At 40.6% G+C, this 20786-nt stretch overlaps 1 protein-coding gene across 1 annotated transcript in view; it reads right to left on the bottom strand.

Annotated features, from left to right (window-relative positions):
- Positions 1–4769: 4769 nt before the first annotated feature.
- LOC120444348 (semaphorin-1A) overlaps positions 4770–20786 on the bottom strand; it is a 133283-nt gene continuing 117266 nt past the window's right edge. Inside the window, 16 exon segments of the mRNA XM_039623931.2 lie at positions 4770–5777; positions 6328–6400; positions 8699–8752; positions 8812–9082; positions 9249–9456; positions 10398–10526; positions 10608–10750; positions 11108–11219; positions 11298–11441; positions 11520–11602; positions 15348–15493; positions 15889–15969; positions 16030–16151; positions 16523–16664; positions 16931–17019; positions 17715–17819. Of these exon segments, the coding sequence (XP_039479865.1) occupies positions 4915–5777; positions 6328–6400; positions 8699–8752; positions 8812–9082; positions 9249–9456; positions 10398–10526; positions 10608–10750; positions 11108–11219; positions 11298–11441; positions 11520–11602; positions 15348–15493; positions 15889–15969; positions 16030–16151; positions 16523–16664; positions 16931–17019; positions 17715–17819 (2765 nt within the window). The 3' untranslated portion in view covers positions 4770–4914.

Below are 20786 nucleotides of genomic sequence, written 5' to 3'. Positions count from 1 at the left end.
TCGGACCAAATCTTTGAGCTCGTGTCGTTTTTATCAGCTTCAGTTTGATTATTTCGTGTCTGAGACCGACTATCTCTTATGTCTCGCAGCTTACTGTACGTTCAAGTATGGAAATCAGAGTTCTAGGAAAGCTAAAAGCAAGTGTATGCATATATACTTGAGTCTATATATGTATATACGTGTTTATATATATTCATTCTAGGTATTTTAATCTCGATTATGCTGTGGCAGTGGCCCAAAGTAAACAAGAAGCCTCTTAATTCAAATCCAAATTCAAACTTAAAAGTATCAAAGTGTCAAATTACGTATTTTCTTTAGCAGCTTCCCTACGATTTCAACAAACCCTCGTGCACTGAGAAGTAAATAGTAAATGCAGAAGTTCCTTCTAGGTAGGTGCACAATTGAACTTGGCTTGACATTGATTGGATTTAATATCAGAATGGATTTGCCTGCGTTTTGTGTTAGGAACTTCTTAACAAATTTACGACTGATGAGACTGAAAATTGTAACGAATTGCTGGCTTCCGTTTGTCAAAAATCGTTTACCCAAAAATGCACATTAATTAATTTTTCACTGAATCAAAGATATTCACTGATTTGTTTCTAGCTTTTGTTTCTTTTGTGTTTTTCTTGTATATTTTGTAGCTCAGTCTTTTTACTAACAATTTTTTGTTGTTCATGTTGTTGTTTTATATAGCTTCTTCATGCTGTAGGTTCTCGATTTGCGGTGCCGTTCTGATTTATGATATTGCACATACCGCATTCATGAATAATTAAGTGTTGTGTGTTAGTTTCTGAATCCAAAACTTTACGAATTCCTAATGGGAGTTGTGTAGAGGAGATTTCAATGGAGGAATTAGAAGATAGGGCCACCTTTTCGCACGAACCGTTACCGATCTTCGGATTTGCTTGAGAAGATCTGGGGTTTCTTTCGGTGAACCCTATCAGTGGATTTGAACCGGGATCGGGACGGGAATTCAATTCATACAGTTTAGTTCGCATTTGAGTTCTTTCATTTAAATGGCTTGCTGTTAGCTCTATAGTTGCTTGGAAGTACCGTTTTGTGTCTAACGTTCGTAACTTATTTGGTTAAATATTTGTTATTCGCTTTGGGGCTTTCATTTAGTTTGTTACTCATTACTCATTACGTTCTTGCGCTACATTTTCAACAATTTAAATTTATCCTTACGTATTTGTAATCGCTAAAGAATGGATAACATACTCGTGGCTCGTATGCTACCTAATCGATAATACCTAACCGATAAGCAACTCTTTAGGATTGTGTGTAGATTTGGTTTGTGGATGTGGGTGTGGGGAAGGAAATCAAATGTTTCGTGTGTTCACTTCGATTGAGTTTCCGGGTCTGAACTTGTTTTCGCTTGAATGAGGGAGTATTTATTTGTTTGGTGATGTATTTACAAAGATTCGCATAATAGTATTCATATGGGTAATGCATACGTTAGGCTTGTTGCGTTACAAAATCTTAACATAATTATATAAATTGAATTCAAGAACTCGCTTTACTTTGCTGCATTAATGGCCTTCAAGTAAGTAAAATGCATCGATTACGTGTCAGTGTGTGTTCGTCTTTATTCTATTTGCATAGAGAGCTGGCTACTTAGAGATTAAAAAACCAAACGGAACCGGATATTGTACAGAGTTATTACACTTACTCTAAATCCGCTCAGTAATCTGATTTTCTGTATCTGTAATAGTTCGCTCGATTTCACAAAACATAATAATACAGTTCATAATAATCAAGTTTGTGGTAAATGCCTTAAACTATTTAGTAGGTATTTATAATGTAATGCCTGCTCGTAATAATATCTATCATGTAATCATTAATATATTTTTTTGTTTTATATATATTTATATTTATATTTATTTTATGTAAGAAGCACTTGAATATATATCGTTTTTAATGGAAAATGAAAACTTGGGTGTGTGGTGTCATGGATTCATGTTTTCAATTTCATTTTTATTTGGTTTCTCATTTTTGTGTGAGTTGCTGCTTTCTGCTCTAGCTTTTAAATGTTGCTTGTTCTTTATAGTTTAATAAGTTGCTAATTAGCAAATATGAATGCGCTTCTACCATTTGTTGGTAATAATTGTTTTTGTCTTATTCGGAGAAAGTTAAAAATCGTTTTCGTTTAGCTTATAATTATCTTTAAAGTATCTTCAACGACGTTAGTGATCATCATCATTATCGTCAACTCCAATTTCTGATGTTCTAAAAAAGTGTCTGAGTTGGCTTATTTCACAAAATGCTTGCCTTGCGCTGAAAGTTTTAAGAAATTTATATATATGTTTTTTTATTTTTGTTTTGTGTTTTTGCGCTTGAATTTGCCATGTCCTTACTGAGTGTTTTTAATAAAATACTTTGCTTAAATCAGTTATCTTTCTTGTTTATTACTTTTCTTTTTTTTGTTATTTTTTGTGAATTTTTTAATTTAAAAGCATTTCTAGAGAATCTCTCTTCTAAAGTATCTAATAAGTGTATGTATATGGTTCATCTATATTATGTATAAGTATATATTTACGGATTCTCTGATCTTGTTACTGTTGTTGCTGGTTTATGTGTGTAGGCATGATTTACTGTAAAACCTTTCAATTGCAGCCTGGCTTCAAATTACAATTACATGTTAAATTTGCCTTGTATATTCAATAATCGGTAATCGGCAATCAGTTTGCTTGTATATACTCGTATGTAAATGGTAAAGTGTATAAAAGTTAATGATCTGATTCAATTAATACTTTTTTACTTGTATGCAATTGTATAAGTAGTTGATGTAGATCTAGAATTAGTTCAAAACTCTAGTGTATTCCTAAGTTTTACCATCGGCAGCTACTCTATGTGTCTGAATCTCATTTATATTTTTCATATCTTTTTTCAAGGGTTTTTATTGCTTTCAAAGTACTTGACACTATTACTTTAAAGAAAAAGCGGACAATAATGAAGAGTGTAATTGAATAACTAAATATTTAGAAACAGTAACACTAGTGTTACATAATTTGTTTAGCGGTTTAAATTGCTTTAAATAATATTTATGTACAAATAAAACTAATTAAAAATTAGCACAAATAACTTTAAAAAACAAATTTTAAAATCACTCGTGTCTTTGGCTGTCTAAATGTTATCGTAATGATTTTACTTGGTTTCTATGCATGTTCGTTTCCCGCTGTTGATGTTGATAAATTTTCTTCGGTTGTATACATTTTGTCAAAAAGTAAAACTGCATATAAAAAGCATTAAATTGCAACTGCATAAAGTATATATTAATCAGTATATACGCTTACGTTTCTGTGTGGGTTTAATTTATAAATCTACTGCTTTTTTATGGGTTTTGTTGTTTATACATTTGCTTTGATTTAGATATTTCTACGCTTTTTTACTCGTTTTGCAACGCAATTTCCAAGTTTGATCGGATGATTTGAATGTTTCTCATACAAAATATTGAGTATCAATTAGCTTATCCTATTTCTAATATACTTTAATATGAGAACAACATTAGCAATGCCCCTAGTGAAAATATTTTCAAAAGTTTCGTTCTGCCCTCTGTCCAGTCTATATTACAAACCCTATGTGGCTAGGCTAAAGTTCAGTTTGAATGCTTTCACTAAATTTTGATCGATCACTTCACATGAAATTTGTGTATCCCTCTTCATGCATATATGTATATATATTCGAGTATATACAAGGATAGCGAGTTGTGTTCTCGGTAAAGAACTATTCTGAATCAATGCAAACAATAACAACTAAACTCAAAATGGGCACATACCCAATTATGGCACATATCGCACATACTGCAGATCGCACTGTACAGATCGGTTGAATAATGCGTATAGTCCTGTACATAATTTACACGTTCCTATAGCAGACTGAAGCGCAGGAGTCGAAACTCTGAACTCTGAAGTCTGGAGTTTGGAGTCTGAAATCTAAAGAAGTACTATAGCTTGAGGCTCTGCAAATGAAATTGACAATGGAAAATGCACTCGATGGATTCGATTTCGTTGGGAGCGCTGCATCGCGTTTGGCAGTACCAGTTCCAGTTCGGAATGAATCCCGAATGCAATCCCCTTATGTTTCCCAGATTTCTGACGGCTTAAGACTAATTTGTTTGCCCTCCTACTGTTTCGGTAACTTATTTCATTTGTATAAATCAGTAATAAGCGTTTCGTTTTGTTTTGTTTTGTTTTGTTTTCTCTTTGTTCTTAACCATTTGTTATGACTTTCTAATTTTATCTATTTTAAATTTCTCTGGGTTAAATGCAAAAAATCGTGTATATCTTGTGTATACTCTATTCGAATAAGGTTTGCTTATAGTATGTTACGTCCTTCCCATCTTTAGGATTAATATTTACATCTGTTGTTTTTTTGCTCTAATCGTAATTAACAATATCATTTTGCAGCTCTAATTTAGCGTAGCCGATCCTTGTGAATCGTCTATGAAATCTATTGGTATATAGAGTCATATATACGTGTGTTATGTTATGCTTGTGTATACTTAGCAGATCGGGGAGTATGTATAAAGGCTATATAACTATAAACTTCGTGTATAACTTCTCTGGCTTTTTGTGTGTAAGTAAGTCCCCATCCAGTTTCTATCGCTGATGAATGATTTTTTCGGTTTCTATTTTAAGTTTAAGGGATGGGAGGTGTTTTTTCTTTGTTTCAGAGCCACGTTGGAAATGAGTTGGGTGTACTAATTGAGGTAGCAGAAAACTTCTATACAGCTTCTTTACATAAGAAATAATTACTTCACAATGTAATTATCTAATGCCTTAGCACAAAGAATCTCTGCCTTGTTTACGAACACGTTTTTACAATCGATATCCCATTTAAGTATGCAAACAAAGGTGAACAAATTCTGAATCAAAGTGTTTCTGCCATCTCATTTCATGATTGGTTTGCGATCTAGTACATCTCGTTCTCATCCCAATCGACCGATTGCAGGACCAGTTTGTCCAGCTCCTTGGAGTCGCCGGAGCTGCTGTTGCGCCTGCGCCGCCGCCTCTGCAGATGAGCCCACTTCCGGTTGAGTTGGGTGGCCATTTGGGGTGCGGCAAACATGGCCGCTGCCGCCGCGCTCAGCTTGGTGGGCGTTATGGCGCTGCTGCCGCGGTTGGTTGTCGAGGCGGTGGGCGTGGCTCCGCCTCCGGCTGGACTCATGCTGAACAGCTCCCGGTTGCCAAAGCGAAATCTACGTGGCGGTGGCAGCGGTGGCGATGCCACCAGGTGCGGAATGTCGTAGGGCGGCGGCGGTGTGATCATGGCCAGCGATGAGGTGTCCTCCTGGTCGTGCTCATCATCATCCTCATCCTCGAACTGGTAGGTGGCGGCATCGGAGTGGCGTTCGTAGAGCTCATAGGAGGGCGTCTCAGCCAGCGGCGATTGCGGTTGTACTGGCGTCACTGGCATGGACTTGGCGTACGTCCTGCTGATCACTGGACTCCTGGAGCGTGGCTGGGCTGGGGGCGTGGTCTGACCGGGGGGCGGTAGCGGGTGTGGGTGTGGCTGGACGTATGGCTGGGCGTGCGTGGACTGGGACTGGGGCTGGGGCTGGGCCTGGATGAGTGGCATCGATTTGGTATTGCATATCAATCAATCACGGTAGATGTAGCTGCAGTTCTTGGGGCTCTCCTGCGGACTGGGACTACTGGAGGGCGGAGCCGGACTGCTGCTGCTGTTGGACATTACGGGCGAGGAGCCGGAACTGGAGTGCGGCTGCTGTGACTGCTGCTGCTGCTGCTGGGGGCTATTCGAGCGGTGTTGAGTTACTGCAAGAGCACACGGAAAGCACACGGATTAGTTGCAATATATCGACTTGGCATGGGTGCTTGGGTGCATGTTGCATCGATGCTTGGGATAAAGAGACACATACGAAGGGGCTGTGGAATGAATATTTGGATGCAACACTGAATCTGAATCTGCTGCAACATGCACATAAACACTCGCACACACACACATCGTTTAACTACTGGTACACGTATTAAATAATATATATCAAGTTATGGAAGGGATAAAGAATACAGCACATAAATTATGAAACAACGTGTGGTTTTACTCTCAGAAATATGTAGTTTAAACAAAAGAATTCGATTTCAGAGAACTGTCCAACCCATTCGGGTCTCGAACCACAGATCTATCAGATCGATGAGATTTATTAGATCTCCATATAGATGGAAAGGAAGGCCTGGCAACAGATGTATGGAATAGTACTTTCAAAATGGGTGTCTGTGTCTGTGTCGGTGTCGGTGTCTTTGGGTTCTGTGGGCCAGTCAAGTACTAGTAACTCTAACTTAATGCAACTCAGGATTTTGGACTTACCAATGCCATGACGGGGCGGCTGTCTTCTTGCGCGACCAAGACTTCTGTTACGTGTGTTTGTGTTGTTTACAGCCTATGGGGTTGGAGTGTTATCAATTTCTCAGCTTTTATAGTCAAAATAAATTGTTTTTGGAAAAGTTACATATGTCATTGTTGAAGGTAATCAAACGTAAGAAAATATAATTTGCTAATTTGCTTGAATCTAAGTAAAAACGCAATCAGTTCGCAATCAGTTTTTGCTCTCAAATGTTGCAAGGCAAAGCCAATTTCAATTTGTTTTTCAAAACGTGTGGCTCTATGAGCCGAAATAAAGATCTGGTTAAAATTGAACTATTTGTGTACCGTTTTATTTCGGATTTCTGGTGGGTTAATGCAATAACTTCCAATTAATATCGGATCTGAAGATTTTAGTGGGCAAGCAATAAAAGAAATCAAATGTTTAGCATATACCATATATAGAAACAAAAGCAAAAAAGTACATGTATCATGGTGGGGTAGTAGTTTTATTATTATCGGGTTATACGTTATATTGGTATCTTAAATATCAAATATAATCTAAGATGCACACACGCACTTCCTATTGTTTCAAGTATCTGTGAAGTACTTTCGTGTAATCAATTGGGATTATTGAATTGGGAATTTGGCGCCCATGCAGAAGAGTTCAAGAGGTTAAGTGGGGTTCAGGGGGGTTTAAGTTTGGTGGGAATTTCGGTGCTGGAATGTGGGTACATCGGATGGCGCCGTATCCAACCAGACAACACACACACATACACACACCCATACACACACACACACACACATACTGTCAATCACGCAGAGGTCAAACAGAGGTTGAAGGAAGCGCTGGCGATTTGCGAAGCGAGTTGGGCGCGGGATGGCTGACTGGGCTGGACTGGCCTGATTGAACGATTGAGCTATTGAGCTATTGAGCAGCATTGATTGATCGATAACCTTTTTAGCCATTCGAAAATGTGTGATGTGGAACAAAAAGTAAGGTTGAGTGAAGAGAGTAGGAGATAGCAAACAACAAAGCTTCTGCAACAGTGCCTAAATATCTAAAGAAAATGAAAACAAAAATTTGCAATGGTGCTCAAAATTTGAAAATTGAATTATGCAAAGTGAGAGCGAAATCGGGGAGATTTTGAAAATTACTTTTTGCCTATGGAATTTCGGTTTAGCTCGTTGCGAAGAGAGCTTCCGTATTGCAGCTTTTGAGCAAAATATTTTCCAGATTAATAATTACAGCAAACGAAAGCCCGCCAAAGAAACGTGAAACAATAAAGGACAGAACGAAATCAAAATAAATCAAAATTAAGTGAAATAAATAAACTAAAATGGCTTTAGTTATAAATAAGTATTTACCATATTTTGGGTAATTAGTCCCTGACTGGTTTCAGCCGCCCCACTCCCGTCTCAAAGGTAAACCTAATGTAAAAAGGGGAAGAAGAATAGAGAAAAGATAGTGATAGATTTTTGTTTTTTCGGTTTCGGTTTGAGTTTTTTTTTTTTTTTTGTCTTTTTGTGTTGTTCTTAGAATGCAAAAGTTAGTATCGATAGAAAGAGTTTCTCATTGAGCTGATTTAAGAGTGAGTAGTAAGAATGTAGCTGTACAAATGCTTAGATAGAAATAGGGGTACTAAGTACTAAGAAAGCCCTGCAGATATCCAATCCCATTTATCTGAGCGATTGGTGTATTTCCAGCCTTGGGACAGAACCCGAAAATTAAAGCTATGATTACGGAATGAAGATGGTAAATTAACATGCTGTTGATCATGAGTGATGAAAAGCCGGGTTAAATTATGAAGAATTCGTTGAAATATCAGTGAAACAGAGTTTATTGTTCATTTTAGACGCTGATAATATGCCACACAGCCCCCCAAAAAATGTTCTTATATTAGTTAAAATAGTGATTACAAGTGTTTAAATCATAGATAAGCGTGCAGAGGTTACGAGTAAGCAAAGAATAAGATCACAACAACATTAACTACAATGTGAGCAATATGATTTGATTTGGTAATGATATATGACATTGATGCGACTTGGTGCTTTATATGAACTTGTTAACACACACATCGCACACACTCGAACACAAGAACACAAGAACACACACAGATAGTAAAGGTGAGGCTAAGAAATACACCAATCGACGATTGTGTGAGGAGAGTTCAATCAAATACAAGCGCAGCACAAGGACTCTCGATGGGCGAGCAAGTTAGTTAACTAATGTCAATAAATGTCGAACAACATCGAAAAGAGCGCAATGGATACGGTTAGAGATTAGTTGTAGATACGATACGATAGTCGGAAAATAAAAAACAAATCGCTCTGATCTCCCAGATCGCTGATCGCTATAAGTGCTGGCTCAACTCACCTTCTTGACGCTGCGGGTGGTGGAAAAGCCATCGCCGCGCCTGTAATTATCCCCCTGCGAATGGCAATCGATGTTAAAAATCGGATATAGAGGTATATAGTATGACTACTTACCATCACCTGGTGGGAACGCAGTGTGCCGAAGTTGTCGCGACCGCGATACGACTGCTGGGTGTTGTAGCCGTCGGGCTGGAACTGGAAGAGGGTCTCCGAGTTGGGACCCTGGTGCATCTGGTGCATCGGGGGCTTGCGCAGCGTGTTCTTGGGCGAGTGCATCTTGTTGGGCGGCGGCGGCTGGGGCAGGAGCACCGGCTCCGCATATGTCACCTCCTCCACCTGGGGCAGCAGCTTGGGCTCCTGCTGGATGCGGCAGGACGAGGGGAAGCTGTGTGGACGAAAGCACGGTTACTAACTGCTACAAATACAACGGAGTTGAAGCACACGACCCTAGAAGGTGGAGCACCTAGTTCACAAAACCATTGCCTACTTTTTAGCGCCGGTTTGCTGCGAGCATTAATAAACCTTCTAACTACGAGTTAGCCTATACGCACCTATTGACATTCTGGCGCTGCTCGAAGTACTCGTACTCCGTATCCGGATACGGCAGATTGTCGTCCTCGTCCTTGTGGCAACGGCGACCGCAGAAGTAGCCTGTAAAGAAGCCGACCAGCAGCGAGAAGATCGAACCGGCCAGTACGGCCATCACGAGGGTCTCCACCGTGTACTGGGCGTTGATTATATCTGCAGAGATTTGGGGACCTTCGGTTAGTGGATGTTCGGGGATTCAGTTGGTTTCGCATCGATACAGTGTGTGCATTAGGCAAAACATTCAACAAACATTCCAAATCACAACAAATATGCAACGATTTTATTGATTTGGTTTGTTGTTTCAGTGTGGGTATCGGGTTTTATGGAGGTTGGTCCATTATTGCAACGACATCAATAAACATCCAAACATCGAATTTAGAACGCACGGTATAAGGTAATTGCACGGTAATTGTTCAGAAATCATAATGAAAGAAACAAGAAAAATATGAACAAGAACAGTTAGTAATCTTGTACAACAACGAGAATTTAACTTGAAAAAGACTTCGTTATTAGTTTAAAAAAATATAAATATATTGAATTGAAATCTTGGTAAGTAGCTTATTATGAAATATATACAAGATATTAAATGAAGCGAAGGCAGGCAAAATATTGAGTATGCATTCAAAAGCATTTAAGATTAGTAAGTTTATCGTTTAATAATGCTTGTTTAAATGAATAATGTTACTTTTGATTATTATTGCTATAAGTTGCTTCCTTAAACAACTTAGTTTAGTAAATCAAAAATGATCCTTGTCTTCTTATGAATTACAGCCAAAGCCGGTGTATTCCACCAATATTCAGCGCTTACAAATAAATTGAATCTCATAAAAACAAATTCGCTTTAGATAAATTGAAAATGCAAGTGCAGGGCACTTGAATGGCATAAAGTGCCAACAAGCCGGCAGTCGGAGTCCGGGGAATCCCGACAAAATAAAAAAATATGATTTGCGAGGTAGACAACACAACACGGAGAAGACAACAAGCAAAGGTCGAAGGTCGCAGGGGAGGTGACAAGGGCAAAGTGGCAAGCGGGTACGTGCATAATACAAAACGAACAAATGTAAAATAAAAATGATGGAGGAATATGCTGGAAATGCGTTTAGGTAAATCACCTTCAAAGTTCTTATCAATATTGTCGATGATTTCCTGATCCTTGCTCTGGCGCCGCGAATCCAATAAGTCCATGTCGTTGCGGAAGCCCTTCTGCTCCCCGGCGTTGGCATCCTTCGAATTGATTTTGCCTGCAGGACCAGAATGGCGTTAATCTCGACACTCTTGGCCAGTTAGGAGCGTAGAACCTGGCCGTAGAACTCGGCACTCACCTGAGGGACAGGCCGCATGCTGGCCAGTGGCCACATTCTGGTAGAAGTAGTTCTCCTCCAGCCATCGGGGAGCACCGTGCGAACGGCACTTGCCGGCAATTTTGTCCCAGGCGCAGTAAGGATCCTGCAATGCGACGCACTCACTGCGAACAGACGATGAAATGTGGATAAATACGTGCACTCAGAAAAAATCGACAAGGAAATATGTACAAGTGAAGTATTAACATTTGGTGATCTAACTTGAAATATTTGATTTATGATTTAGATGGCATCTCTTAGTTTTCTTATTTAATACGTTTAATATTTAGCCTTTTGTCTGTGTAACCAAATTTTCCAACTGCGTAAAAGTCAAGTGTAAACTTCACAAATTCACTGCATATTGAGGCTGTCAAGTGTCTGACAAGCGACAAGCGAGAGTCACGCAAATTGTTACATGATAATAAAAATGCCATTGTCTGGAGTTCGTTGATAGAGGGGGGGAGTGAAAGGAGTGCACTCACCTGCAGCTGGTGATTTTGTCATTGTGACAACGATGCAATTGTATGGCTACCACCTGGCTGTCCGTCACAATGATTAATTTGCCATCGTCGTAGCTGCCATCTTTGGGTTGATCTGCGGATCGGAAAAAAAGGTTTTAATGCCACTTGCTAACAAAGTTCAAAAAGAATTTTGACAAAAAGCACTACTCACCGTACTGCATGGTTCTGACTATCTCCAGATTGCGAATGGGCTCACTCTTGGTCAGGACATCGATCTCCTCGATGACAACGGAGGTGACTTTTTCTGCAGAGTCAGCAGATTCGGCATTCACTGACTTGATAATCTTGCCATGATCTGTTGCAATATTAAATATATTAATATGATTTTACAAATGTCCAAAACGTATAGTATAATTTGATAGGCAGTACACACCTGTGCCCACAAATATAACATCATATGTCTTGCCGCCAGGAGTTTTGATCTGCGCATCTACGGCAATTTGAGTGAAGCGGTATCTGTCAAAGAAGAAGACACGAAATTAATAGGGAGAAATGTACGTATATATTAAATGTCGTTCATATTTATACTGCTTCTTAATTACTTTTCCCATTCCATTTCATTTGTATCTAATACCTCTTTTATCAACGACTCTGGCGGTCAGCATCCAAATGGTGGAATGAATGTCAATCCATGTTTTCTTTATTTTGCGACATTGTGTTTCGCCAGTTCTCCTGACAATGGATGTACGTCTGTCATTTCGGTTAGATGTTCATTAATAATGGACGGATGCCAAAATGGCCCTCGCTGTCGGAATGTTGAAGGAAAAGTCTGTGGCTGGCTGGCTGGCTGTTTGGCTGTTTGGCTGGCAGGACTGGTTAGTCGAGGACTTGAACAAACAACTACCACTGCAACATGACTGACAATACAAGATACATACGGACGGCAACGAATGCTGCTGCAACAGCAACAAACTGTTTGTGCTTTTATGGAAAAAAACATATTCCAAACAACAACACAAGTAGATGAAATAAAAACGAAAACTTCCAACTGATTTCACCGCAAAAACGACACCCGTCTGCCCCCAAATTCCACGTTGTTGCAACATTTGTGGCCAGGTCCATGTCCATTGTTGCTGTCATGCCTGCTGCCTCGATTTAAATGCAAATGCCCGGCAGCTGAAAGGGGCCACCAAATGGGAGCTGGGATCTGGGAGCTGAGAACTGGGAACTGGGAACTGTGCTCCATTGCTCTGCTTTTTTATTGTTAATTAACTAATCTTGTTTTCGGTAGTCCGGTCTGTGTGGAGCAACAATTTCCAAATTGCTCAACAATGGTGCAACAAAAAATGCATCAAACAAAGTTTTCATTTCAAACAATTTAAGGCTGGAATTTAAAATGAAAATTGTTTGTCAAAGCATTTGGCTGTAAGCTCTTTGATACTAATTTAATATATTTTGCGGAATTTGGAGTTTTGGGTTTTCATCATAATATTTCTATTTCTATTTGGAAGGGAAACTTCATTGTTGAGCTCTGCAACATTTACTTAACATTTTGGACTAACTAGGATTTTGTTAATTTTTGGTTTGAAATTTTAAAGCGGACGGACTTCATGAAACTTCAGCATATGCAAAACAAATATGTGAGTAGGACGAGAGAGAAAAGGCGCTAGCACAGGACCCAAGAACACGTCCTGCTCGGGGTCAAAGTACAAAGTTCTGGCAATTGAAACTTGCAAAAATGTTGCCAACTTTTTGTATCGCTCCGATGAGTTCAAAGGGCGACGATGACAGCCAACTTGCCAGACAAATGGGCGGTATACAATGGGCGGGATGTTGGTCGTCATTTGTCCACCTCCCACTTGGACTTGAACCAAGTCGCCACCCCGTTGGTAACCTGGCAGTGAAAGCGATAAGAACACGTTAAGCACAATGCGATATCTTGGGCCAGGAAGATGCACACGGGATATGGTCAGCCAGCTGGCTGTCTGCAATCGGTCGAATATGGGATGCTTCCGGCCTGCGTCAGGAAACAATTTGTAACGGAGCACGAGCTGGTACATTCAACTTTTGTCGACATTTCATGAGTACGGCTTTCAACTTGCTGTCAACTTTCGGAACTCCTCCTGCCTCCACTCCATACCACTATGCAAATTATTTGCCTTTTTTCCAGATTTATTTCGACCACGCCCCCCCGCCCTTTCGCACAGGCAGCTGGCACTTGGGGAGCGGAAATGGGCTGGCCCAAAACGGACGGAATTATAATAAATTTATGTTTTGGCCAAATGCCATAAATTCTGTAGAATTTTTGATTTGATTTTGTCATTTGCGTTCAATAAATCCCCCACATTATCCAGCCTATCGCATTGACGACGCCCTCGTTTTGCGGCATTTCGCCCTGGTTTCAACTGGAGAATAATTTATGCGCATTCTTTGTGCCGAATTGGAAAACATGATAAATGAATTTTCACAACAAGCTTGACCTGGCTCAAAGACTAAGCGGCCAAGAGCCGTAGGGAATTAAAAGTAATCTTACGATTTCTGGTGACAGAAAGGCGAAATGCTGAATGTGGCTTAAAGTATTTCAAAACTAGAAAAACTATGTTTTTTTAATGTGTCCCGAATGTTTTGCAGCCCCGCTTATGACCATTGCTAATAAATTGTATTAAACATACATCACTTGCGTTATAAATCAGCATTTGAACGCATCCTTGCAATGATTAAATATTGACTTGCCCTAAATAAGAAGGATACATCTATGACCCAGTTAATAAATTGATTTATGGACTCACGATGACGCCTAAACATGTCTTCAAATAGCAAATCTCAGTTTAAGGCAGTGGGATTTAAATCAGGATTAAGTCAAAAAGTTGACGTTCTGCCATGTGAGAGCAGCTGAGCCACAAAATGAGAAAAAATGCTGAAGTAAGTTTTGCGCATTTTTATGGCTTTCAATTGAGTGTCCCGGGGTCTTGATTAAATTCCGATGCACGCCCGCGTCCTCGGGCGGAGCATCCGCTGCTCCAGTCCCCCAAAATGCAGTGAGTCAGTTGCAGAAAGTGGCCTCCCCACATTACCCACCACCACACCCCACTCCACCGACACCACCCACTCCACCCACACCACCCACTTCACCCACTCCACGTACATTTGTTGTGGTGTGCTCATGTGGCACAGAAAATGTTCAGGGGATGCGGATGCGGATGTGGATGGGATGCCAATGCGGATGCAGGGGCAGGTCCGCAGACTGCGTTGTTGCTACGTGTTCCATATTTCATTCTAATTTATTCAGTTGTGCATACATATTTTCGTTACGGGTTGCCTCCTCAGCGCATCCATGCATTTCCTTCTGGCTGGCTCGCTTCGTTTGCTTCAAACTATCGCAAAGGCAACTGCAGCTGCCCCACCACCTGAGCCACCATTTGGCCACAGTGGTGCTCTAGAATCATTTTGGCAATGAGATTTTCTACTAAATCGAGTAATCTGTGAATTCCGATTAGAAATTCGTAGGATGGACTAAACAAACCATGCCAAAAGTGCGGGTAAATGTGTCTATTCACATTTCATATAATTTGTGCAAACTGTGCTGTATTTGCCCCACTGTGCAGCAGTAACTCCCAGTCGCAAGTGGTGCTCAGTGGCTCGCCTATGATTTAGCCCTCTTTAAAGTTTCACCACTTTGTCAGCACACATCTCGGCGCTATTCGCCATAATTGTGGCTCAATTACATGGAAAAGTTACCAAATTGAATTTTTAAATTCCACCCTCCGGCCTGGCAAATAATTTATTGCAACAACCCAGTCGTTTTCATTCCTTTTCCGTTTGCAGTTCAGGTTGCTACGGTTTACGGTTATTTGCGCTGACTAACACCTTATCGAATTTCCATAAACTGAAACAGATGCTGCAACATGCAGGGAATAAACCTGTGCGATGGCAAATCTATGGCAGGATATGCTTGTTGAAAGCCAGTAAGTTTGTGCATTTTGTGTGCGACGACAGAGCCAAGCATGATGCTACTCATGAATGCAGCAATAGTTTAAGAGTTGCCACAAGTATATCCGATATGTGCGTCGTGTGTTTTTGAATCAACAACAAGCACGAAACCAGCCGAAGTTAGCCAATTGGTTGGTAGTGTACGGATTTATTTACTACCCATTGCAGTTCTGTCATATCTCTCGCACCGGAAACGGAAGTGACGTAGCAACGAAATAAGGACCACGTGCATACTATATATGTATACGTATGTCGCCATGCAGTTACTCACATTGTGCTCGTCCGGACCAAAATCGGTTGACTGAAAAATGCCGGCACATTCTCGTCCATTAGCGAGTGTGTTTTGATGAAGTTCAGTGTGGGATCCGGAAGCGCTCTCGAGTCGTTGTGACAGGAACCGGGTCGAGGATCGGGCACCTAAAAAAAGGAGGATATAAAACACATATTAAAAGTAATCAATGAAGCATAAGAATTTCAACTATACATTTAAGACTTGAATAGGGGTATAAATATTGGTATGTCCAATAAGACGATTCTTTAGTTACTGCTTTGCAGTGCCAAGTCCTTATGGCGCATGAAGGCAAACCCCAAATCGATGGCGACATGTGCAGTCATCTGCTGGAAATTGGCAATAGCATTCGAAAATGCAAATGCAGAATTTGTGCGAAGCGAAGAATACATTTTTATGGCAAGCCGGCCATAAGTCATAAATTTGCCAGGCAACAGATGTGCCGGAGTGCGGTCACAAGAAATTCGGGATTTGCGATTTCCGATTTTCACGCTCAAGGATTGGGGGACTCTTAAGCTCTTACCTTGGCGTTGTTAACTGGCAGCCAGTTGGAGTTGATGCCCGTCTGCTCCTTGAACTGACCCTCAAACGTATCGGCAATGTCCTGAGGGAGCAAAATTAAATTTTCCATTTCAAGAAACAATTCGATGGCAGGGAAACTCACCTGGAGGGCAAAGGCACAAACCGCTGAGCCGGGAATCGAGTTGCTCGGCGTGTTGAAGACTCCGTAGATCAGTTTCGAGCTCATCGAACCGTACTGTCCCTCCACCAGATTGCTGGCAGATTCTAAATGTGGCAAATAAATTAAATATTTTTATTTTCCGTCAAATGTTTCATAAATGTAGAATTTGGTGCGAAATTAAACGAGGATTGATGTATTATTTAACATATTTTCAGCAATTTAACTGTTTGCTTTCAATTAGGAACATAATTTACGTTGTTCACAAAACATTTTATTTAGTAAAATCTGGGTAACAGCAAAATGCATTTCGGTTATTGTCAAACGGCAATTTACTAATTAGTACTGTGAAAACTCATTTTAGTTGGATGAGCGACGCTGTCAATTTCAATAACAAACGTCAGACACACTTGTTCAATTACACAGCTAAAAGCTAAATGCAATTCCTTCATTCATGCACTTAAAGCCGCACACTTACGGATTTCGTTAAAGTAGAAAGGATAATCGCCGGGAATGGAGCAGTTGAGGCGGGACTTAAGGAAGGATGTCCAGCGGTTGCGGAATCGATGCGGGCCACCTTTGTCCCATTTGCAGACGCGGGCAACGCGCGAATAAATCGCCTGAAAAGAGCATCAAGAGCATCGCATGAAATGATAAGATATTAATTTTGCTCAGCTTGGGGCCAGCAAATGTCTTGATGAAGTGAGGAGCACCAACAAATGCGACAATCTGCAAAGCATAAATAATCCGAGCATCAGCAGTTGTTCTCTGTCCAACTTTGATTGCATCTTCGCCGCGTTTGATTGCATTTGCTGATGCTCCAAGTGCTCCAACTGCCCCAAATCGATTGGAAAACTCATCGATTGGATGTTGCACGTGTACTCACCTTGCCACAGTTGATGAACTCCACAGCGGTTTCCCGAAAGAAGAAATAGACAAAGTCCCCCTGCGTAAATGAGCTCACAAAGTTGGGGGCTGCGAGACGAGAAATGACAAAAAGTTCGGTCATCAAATTCATTTATAGTTTTCGAGATTGTAAACAATTTTATAGCTGTCAGTGTTCAGATGTTGTCAATTTCCATGAATTTATGATGTATATGGCGGGTAATATGTTGCGTCAGTCGGTAATATTGGTTTTATGGATTCATTTCTATGCAAAGGTTCTGAATAAACGACGTATTTGGGTTTAATAGCTGTGTAAATAATAGTTGTCTATGACTTGATCTTTACGTTAAAAGCAAATACCCATGCATTCAATAAATGCTTAGTTAAAAATCGGGTATATTTTCAGTGAAGCACTTTAGAACCGCCAAGTAAAGTAATAGTTTCCGATACGGGCAATTTAATATGAATTATGAAGTCTGTCGCACATCTTCGGTGGTAAATGACAGTCGAACGTGCCATGTCGGTTCGGATTCAGATTCAGTTAATGGAAGCTGAACATGTCCAAGGCCCTTGAAATATGCAAAAGGCAATCGCGGGCCATCGCTAACTGACATTCGACAGGACACCATGGACAATCATGGGCGCAGGCGGTAGGGGGATGGGGGGATAGGGGGGTCTGCGTATCCAGGACTCGCACTGCGCTTACAAAACGGAAGCGCCATCCTGACAGGGTCCATGACATTTTCAATTACCACAAGTGGCTACAATCGCGTCCACGAACTTACCGTTGAGACTTAGGCTATCGTACTGCTCGGTCTGCAGGGGCTCTCTGTAGATAATCGGATCGCTGCCACTGAAATCCGCCACGGTACCGGAATACAGTTCGTTGTCTGCAAGGAGTGCAAGGATATATGGAAACGCTGGTTTAGTAAATTCGAATACTTTAAGTGCTTTAAAAGTGGGCCAAGAAACAACAGGCGTTTTTGGCATTAAAATGTCACAGATAAATGTCAATTACGTGTAATTCTATTACCTGCACACAAGTAAAAAACTTACAAAATGTACTTTTTCAATTAAATTGTACTACCACTGCATCCATCTATTATGCATTAAAGCAAATTCATCTCGGACATTATAAAGTATTTGCCAATTGCTGTACATCGGGCACAAGCCAACACACATACGCCCTGTTGGCGGACTAAATGCTAGCGACAAATTCCATTAAGCTAAACGACAACGACAACATTGAGGGGAGAAGTTTGACATGTCTTCTTGGATGGCATTGAATCCGCCTGCGGCCACATTGAGAAGATAAATGAGATTTTCTTGTTTTTATTTTTATTTTGTGTTTTCATTTTGTCGCTGTCGCTGTCGTTTTCGTTTTGATTTTTGTTTGTGCAGCGAATTGGCTCGCGCTTGTCAGAGACTTTGGCTTTGTCCTTTTCGAGCTCCGGCAGCAATAAAATAAAGACAGCCAGTGAAATAAATATGGAAAAACAGAATCAGGCCCGAACAATAGAAACGGAAATTCCGAGCTTCAGCTTTTTGTCTGGCCGGAAATGGCTTTGCTGTCTCGGCATCGAAATCTCAGCACCTCCATCCACACAACTCGGCAAAACAATCGTCAAGTGTATATACTCGTATATGTATATTTTAATATATGACATATACATATATGGTATACTAGATCCCTTGAAAAGTATGTAAGAGGCAGAAGGAAGCGTTTCCGACCATATAAAGTTCTCGGTTTTCCCTATTTCTATCAATATTAAATTAATACTTGGTTGCTCAAATTGGGAAATAGAACTGAGAAGTTGGGAATTTCACCATTAGCGTAGGGCAATACCGCAAAAAACCTGATAACAGATGATCCCATCGTATTGGCGGCAGAGCATAAATTCTGGATCAGACGGACAGCAGCATCAGTTTACTTTACACTTCTGTTCTAGCTACTTCGAAGATGAAATTCCTTTTGGTTGCCTTCCTGCTCGGCCTTTTGGCTCTGTGCAGAGGTAAGTATTGCCCACAAACAATTGTATTTTTCAATTTATTATGTCCTTGATAACAAAATGTCTTTATTTAGCTATTCCCGATATCATTGTCCATGGAAATTGCTATGACTGCGGTGACGTTCACGGCTCTAACAAGAGGTTAGTATTGCCCACAAAAAATTTAATTTTTTTAATTTATTATGTCTTACATAACAAAATGTCTATTTTTAGCGACTCCCGCCCTAAGCTCAAAACAATTCTTTATGAATTAATTATGTGGTTCATTGGACTATTTTAATAAAAACTCACTTACTAATCTCTACCCCTTTTGATTTAATCTCTCTGACCCAATTCCGTGTTGACCCATGTTGCCACGCCCACTCTAACGCTCATAAACCGCCCAGATCTGCCACGTTTTGAAACTTTGATATTTTATTATTAGTCTCGTAAATTTCTATCGGTATCTCAGTTAGTTTTGATTGATGCAAAGCCTGTAGGCGAAATTTCATGTTTATGACTTCTGAAGAATGGGTAAATGAGCGATGGGTAGCAAGCAACTCAATAGAATTCCATGATTTTGGGTCGTGTTTTTGGCTTTTCGTCTATTGTGGTCTCTCAGTAATCTATCAAATTTACAAGGCGGCACGTGGGCGTGGCAGGTACACTGAAGGGCGGAATGGAAAACGGGAATTACGTGACAGGAACGTGAGCAGGAAAATGTTAAGAGGCATCGAACGAGGAACAAGCGAATGGCACATTAATTTAACACAATGCCACATTAAAAGCGTCGTCTACAACAAATTAATTTTTGCCTCCCACCCCTCCAAATACTGCTTCTATTAGGCCACGTCGAAAGAAACCCTCTGAGTCTTCGACAGGCGAGTGCTTAAATTAAGAGGCTGTAAAAGTCACGCTGTGAGTGAAAAGTAAAAGTGGGGGAAGTCCCGAAAAGTCCTTTTAAAGACAGGTGGGAAGGGCAGGAAGCAAAAGGGGGGTTGCCAAAGGCAGCATTGGGGGTACAGGTGGGGCTAACGGCCAATAAAAACCATCTCCCAAGTGAAGTTAATGGACAGGGAATCTTAAATCAAAATCATAAAGCCTATGCTGAATATCTTAAAAAAGAGATCTCAAGCAGCTAAATAAAATGTCACTTTACTGCTTGAATTTGTAAAATCTTAATGCTAACAAAAGAGTTTAAAACCCCAAATAAACCATGCCAAGTTTCGTGTTCAAAAGCTGGCAATGCTAGAAAAAAGAAAACTTTTGCTTAAATGCTCGTAATTAACAATGAGAATGCAATTAGCATAGCGATAGATGGTCGTCATTGTCGTAGTTGTATTTAGGATACTTTTTTGTTGAACTCGAGCTGCTTTCTTTGGCCTTCGCTAACAAGTTGCACAATGCGAAAAGGACGTGCCCCCCCTCCCCAGTTCCCCTCAATCGCCACAGCGATCGGTCGACCTGTCGCAACATCGACAGGACACGAAAAGTTGCAGCTGCCACCTTTGGCCTTCGCTGTCCTCGCTGCATCTAATTGGTTTTTGTTTGTGTGTGTTCTTTGCCCCATCCCGTTCTTTTTGCACGCTGTCTTTCTCTTTCTCGTTATCGTCATTGTTTCGTACAGCGACGTTTGCTTTTATTGTTTGCTCATTATAACGCCAGTCACCTGACGACCCACGTCCAACCAACCAACCAACCAACCAACCAACGAACCGACAAGGACTCGGACTCAAAATCCGACTCAGACTGAAGGCTTTGAGGAAGTTTTCCGCATTGCAGCAATTGGCCGGGCTTAACTCATTTTAAATGACAATCTAGCGTGCAAAAATTATGCACATCGGCCATGTCTCTGCGCCATCCCTTTCG

Source organism: Drosophila santomea, chromosome 2L (genome assembly GCF_016746245.2).
Source record: "Drosophila santomea strain STO CAGO 1482 chromosome 2L, Prin_Dsan_1.1, whole genome shotgun sequence".
NCBI classification, from domain to species: domain Eukaryota; kingdom Metazoa; phylum Arthropoda; class Insecta; order Diptera; family Drosophilidae; genus Drosophila; species Drosophila santomea.
Note: the sequence above shows the minus strand (reverse complement) of the source record. Positions and strands in the feature narration are given on the sequence as shown.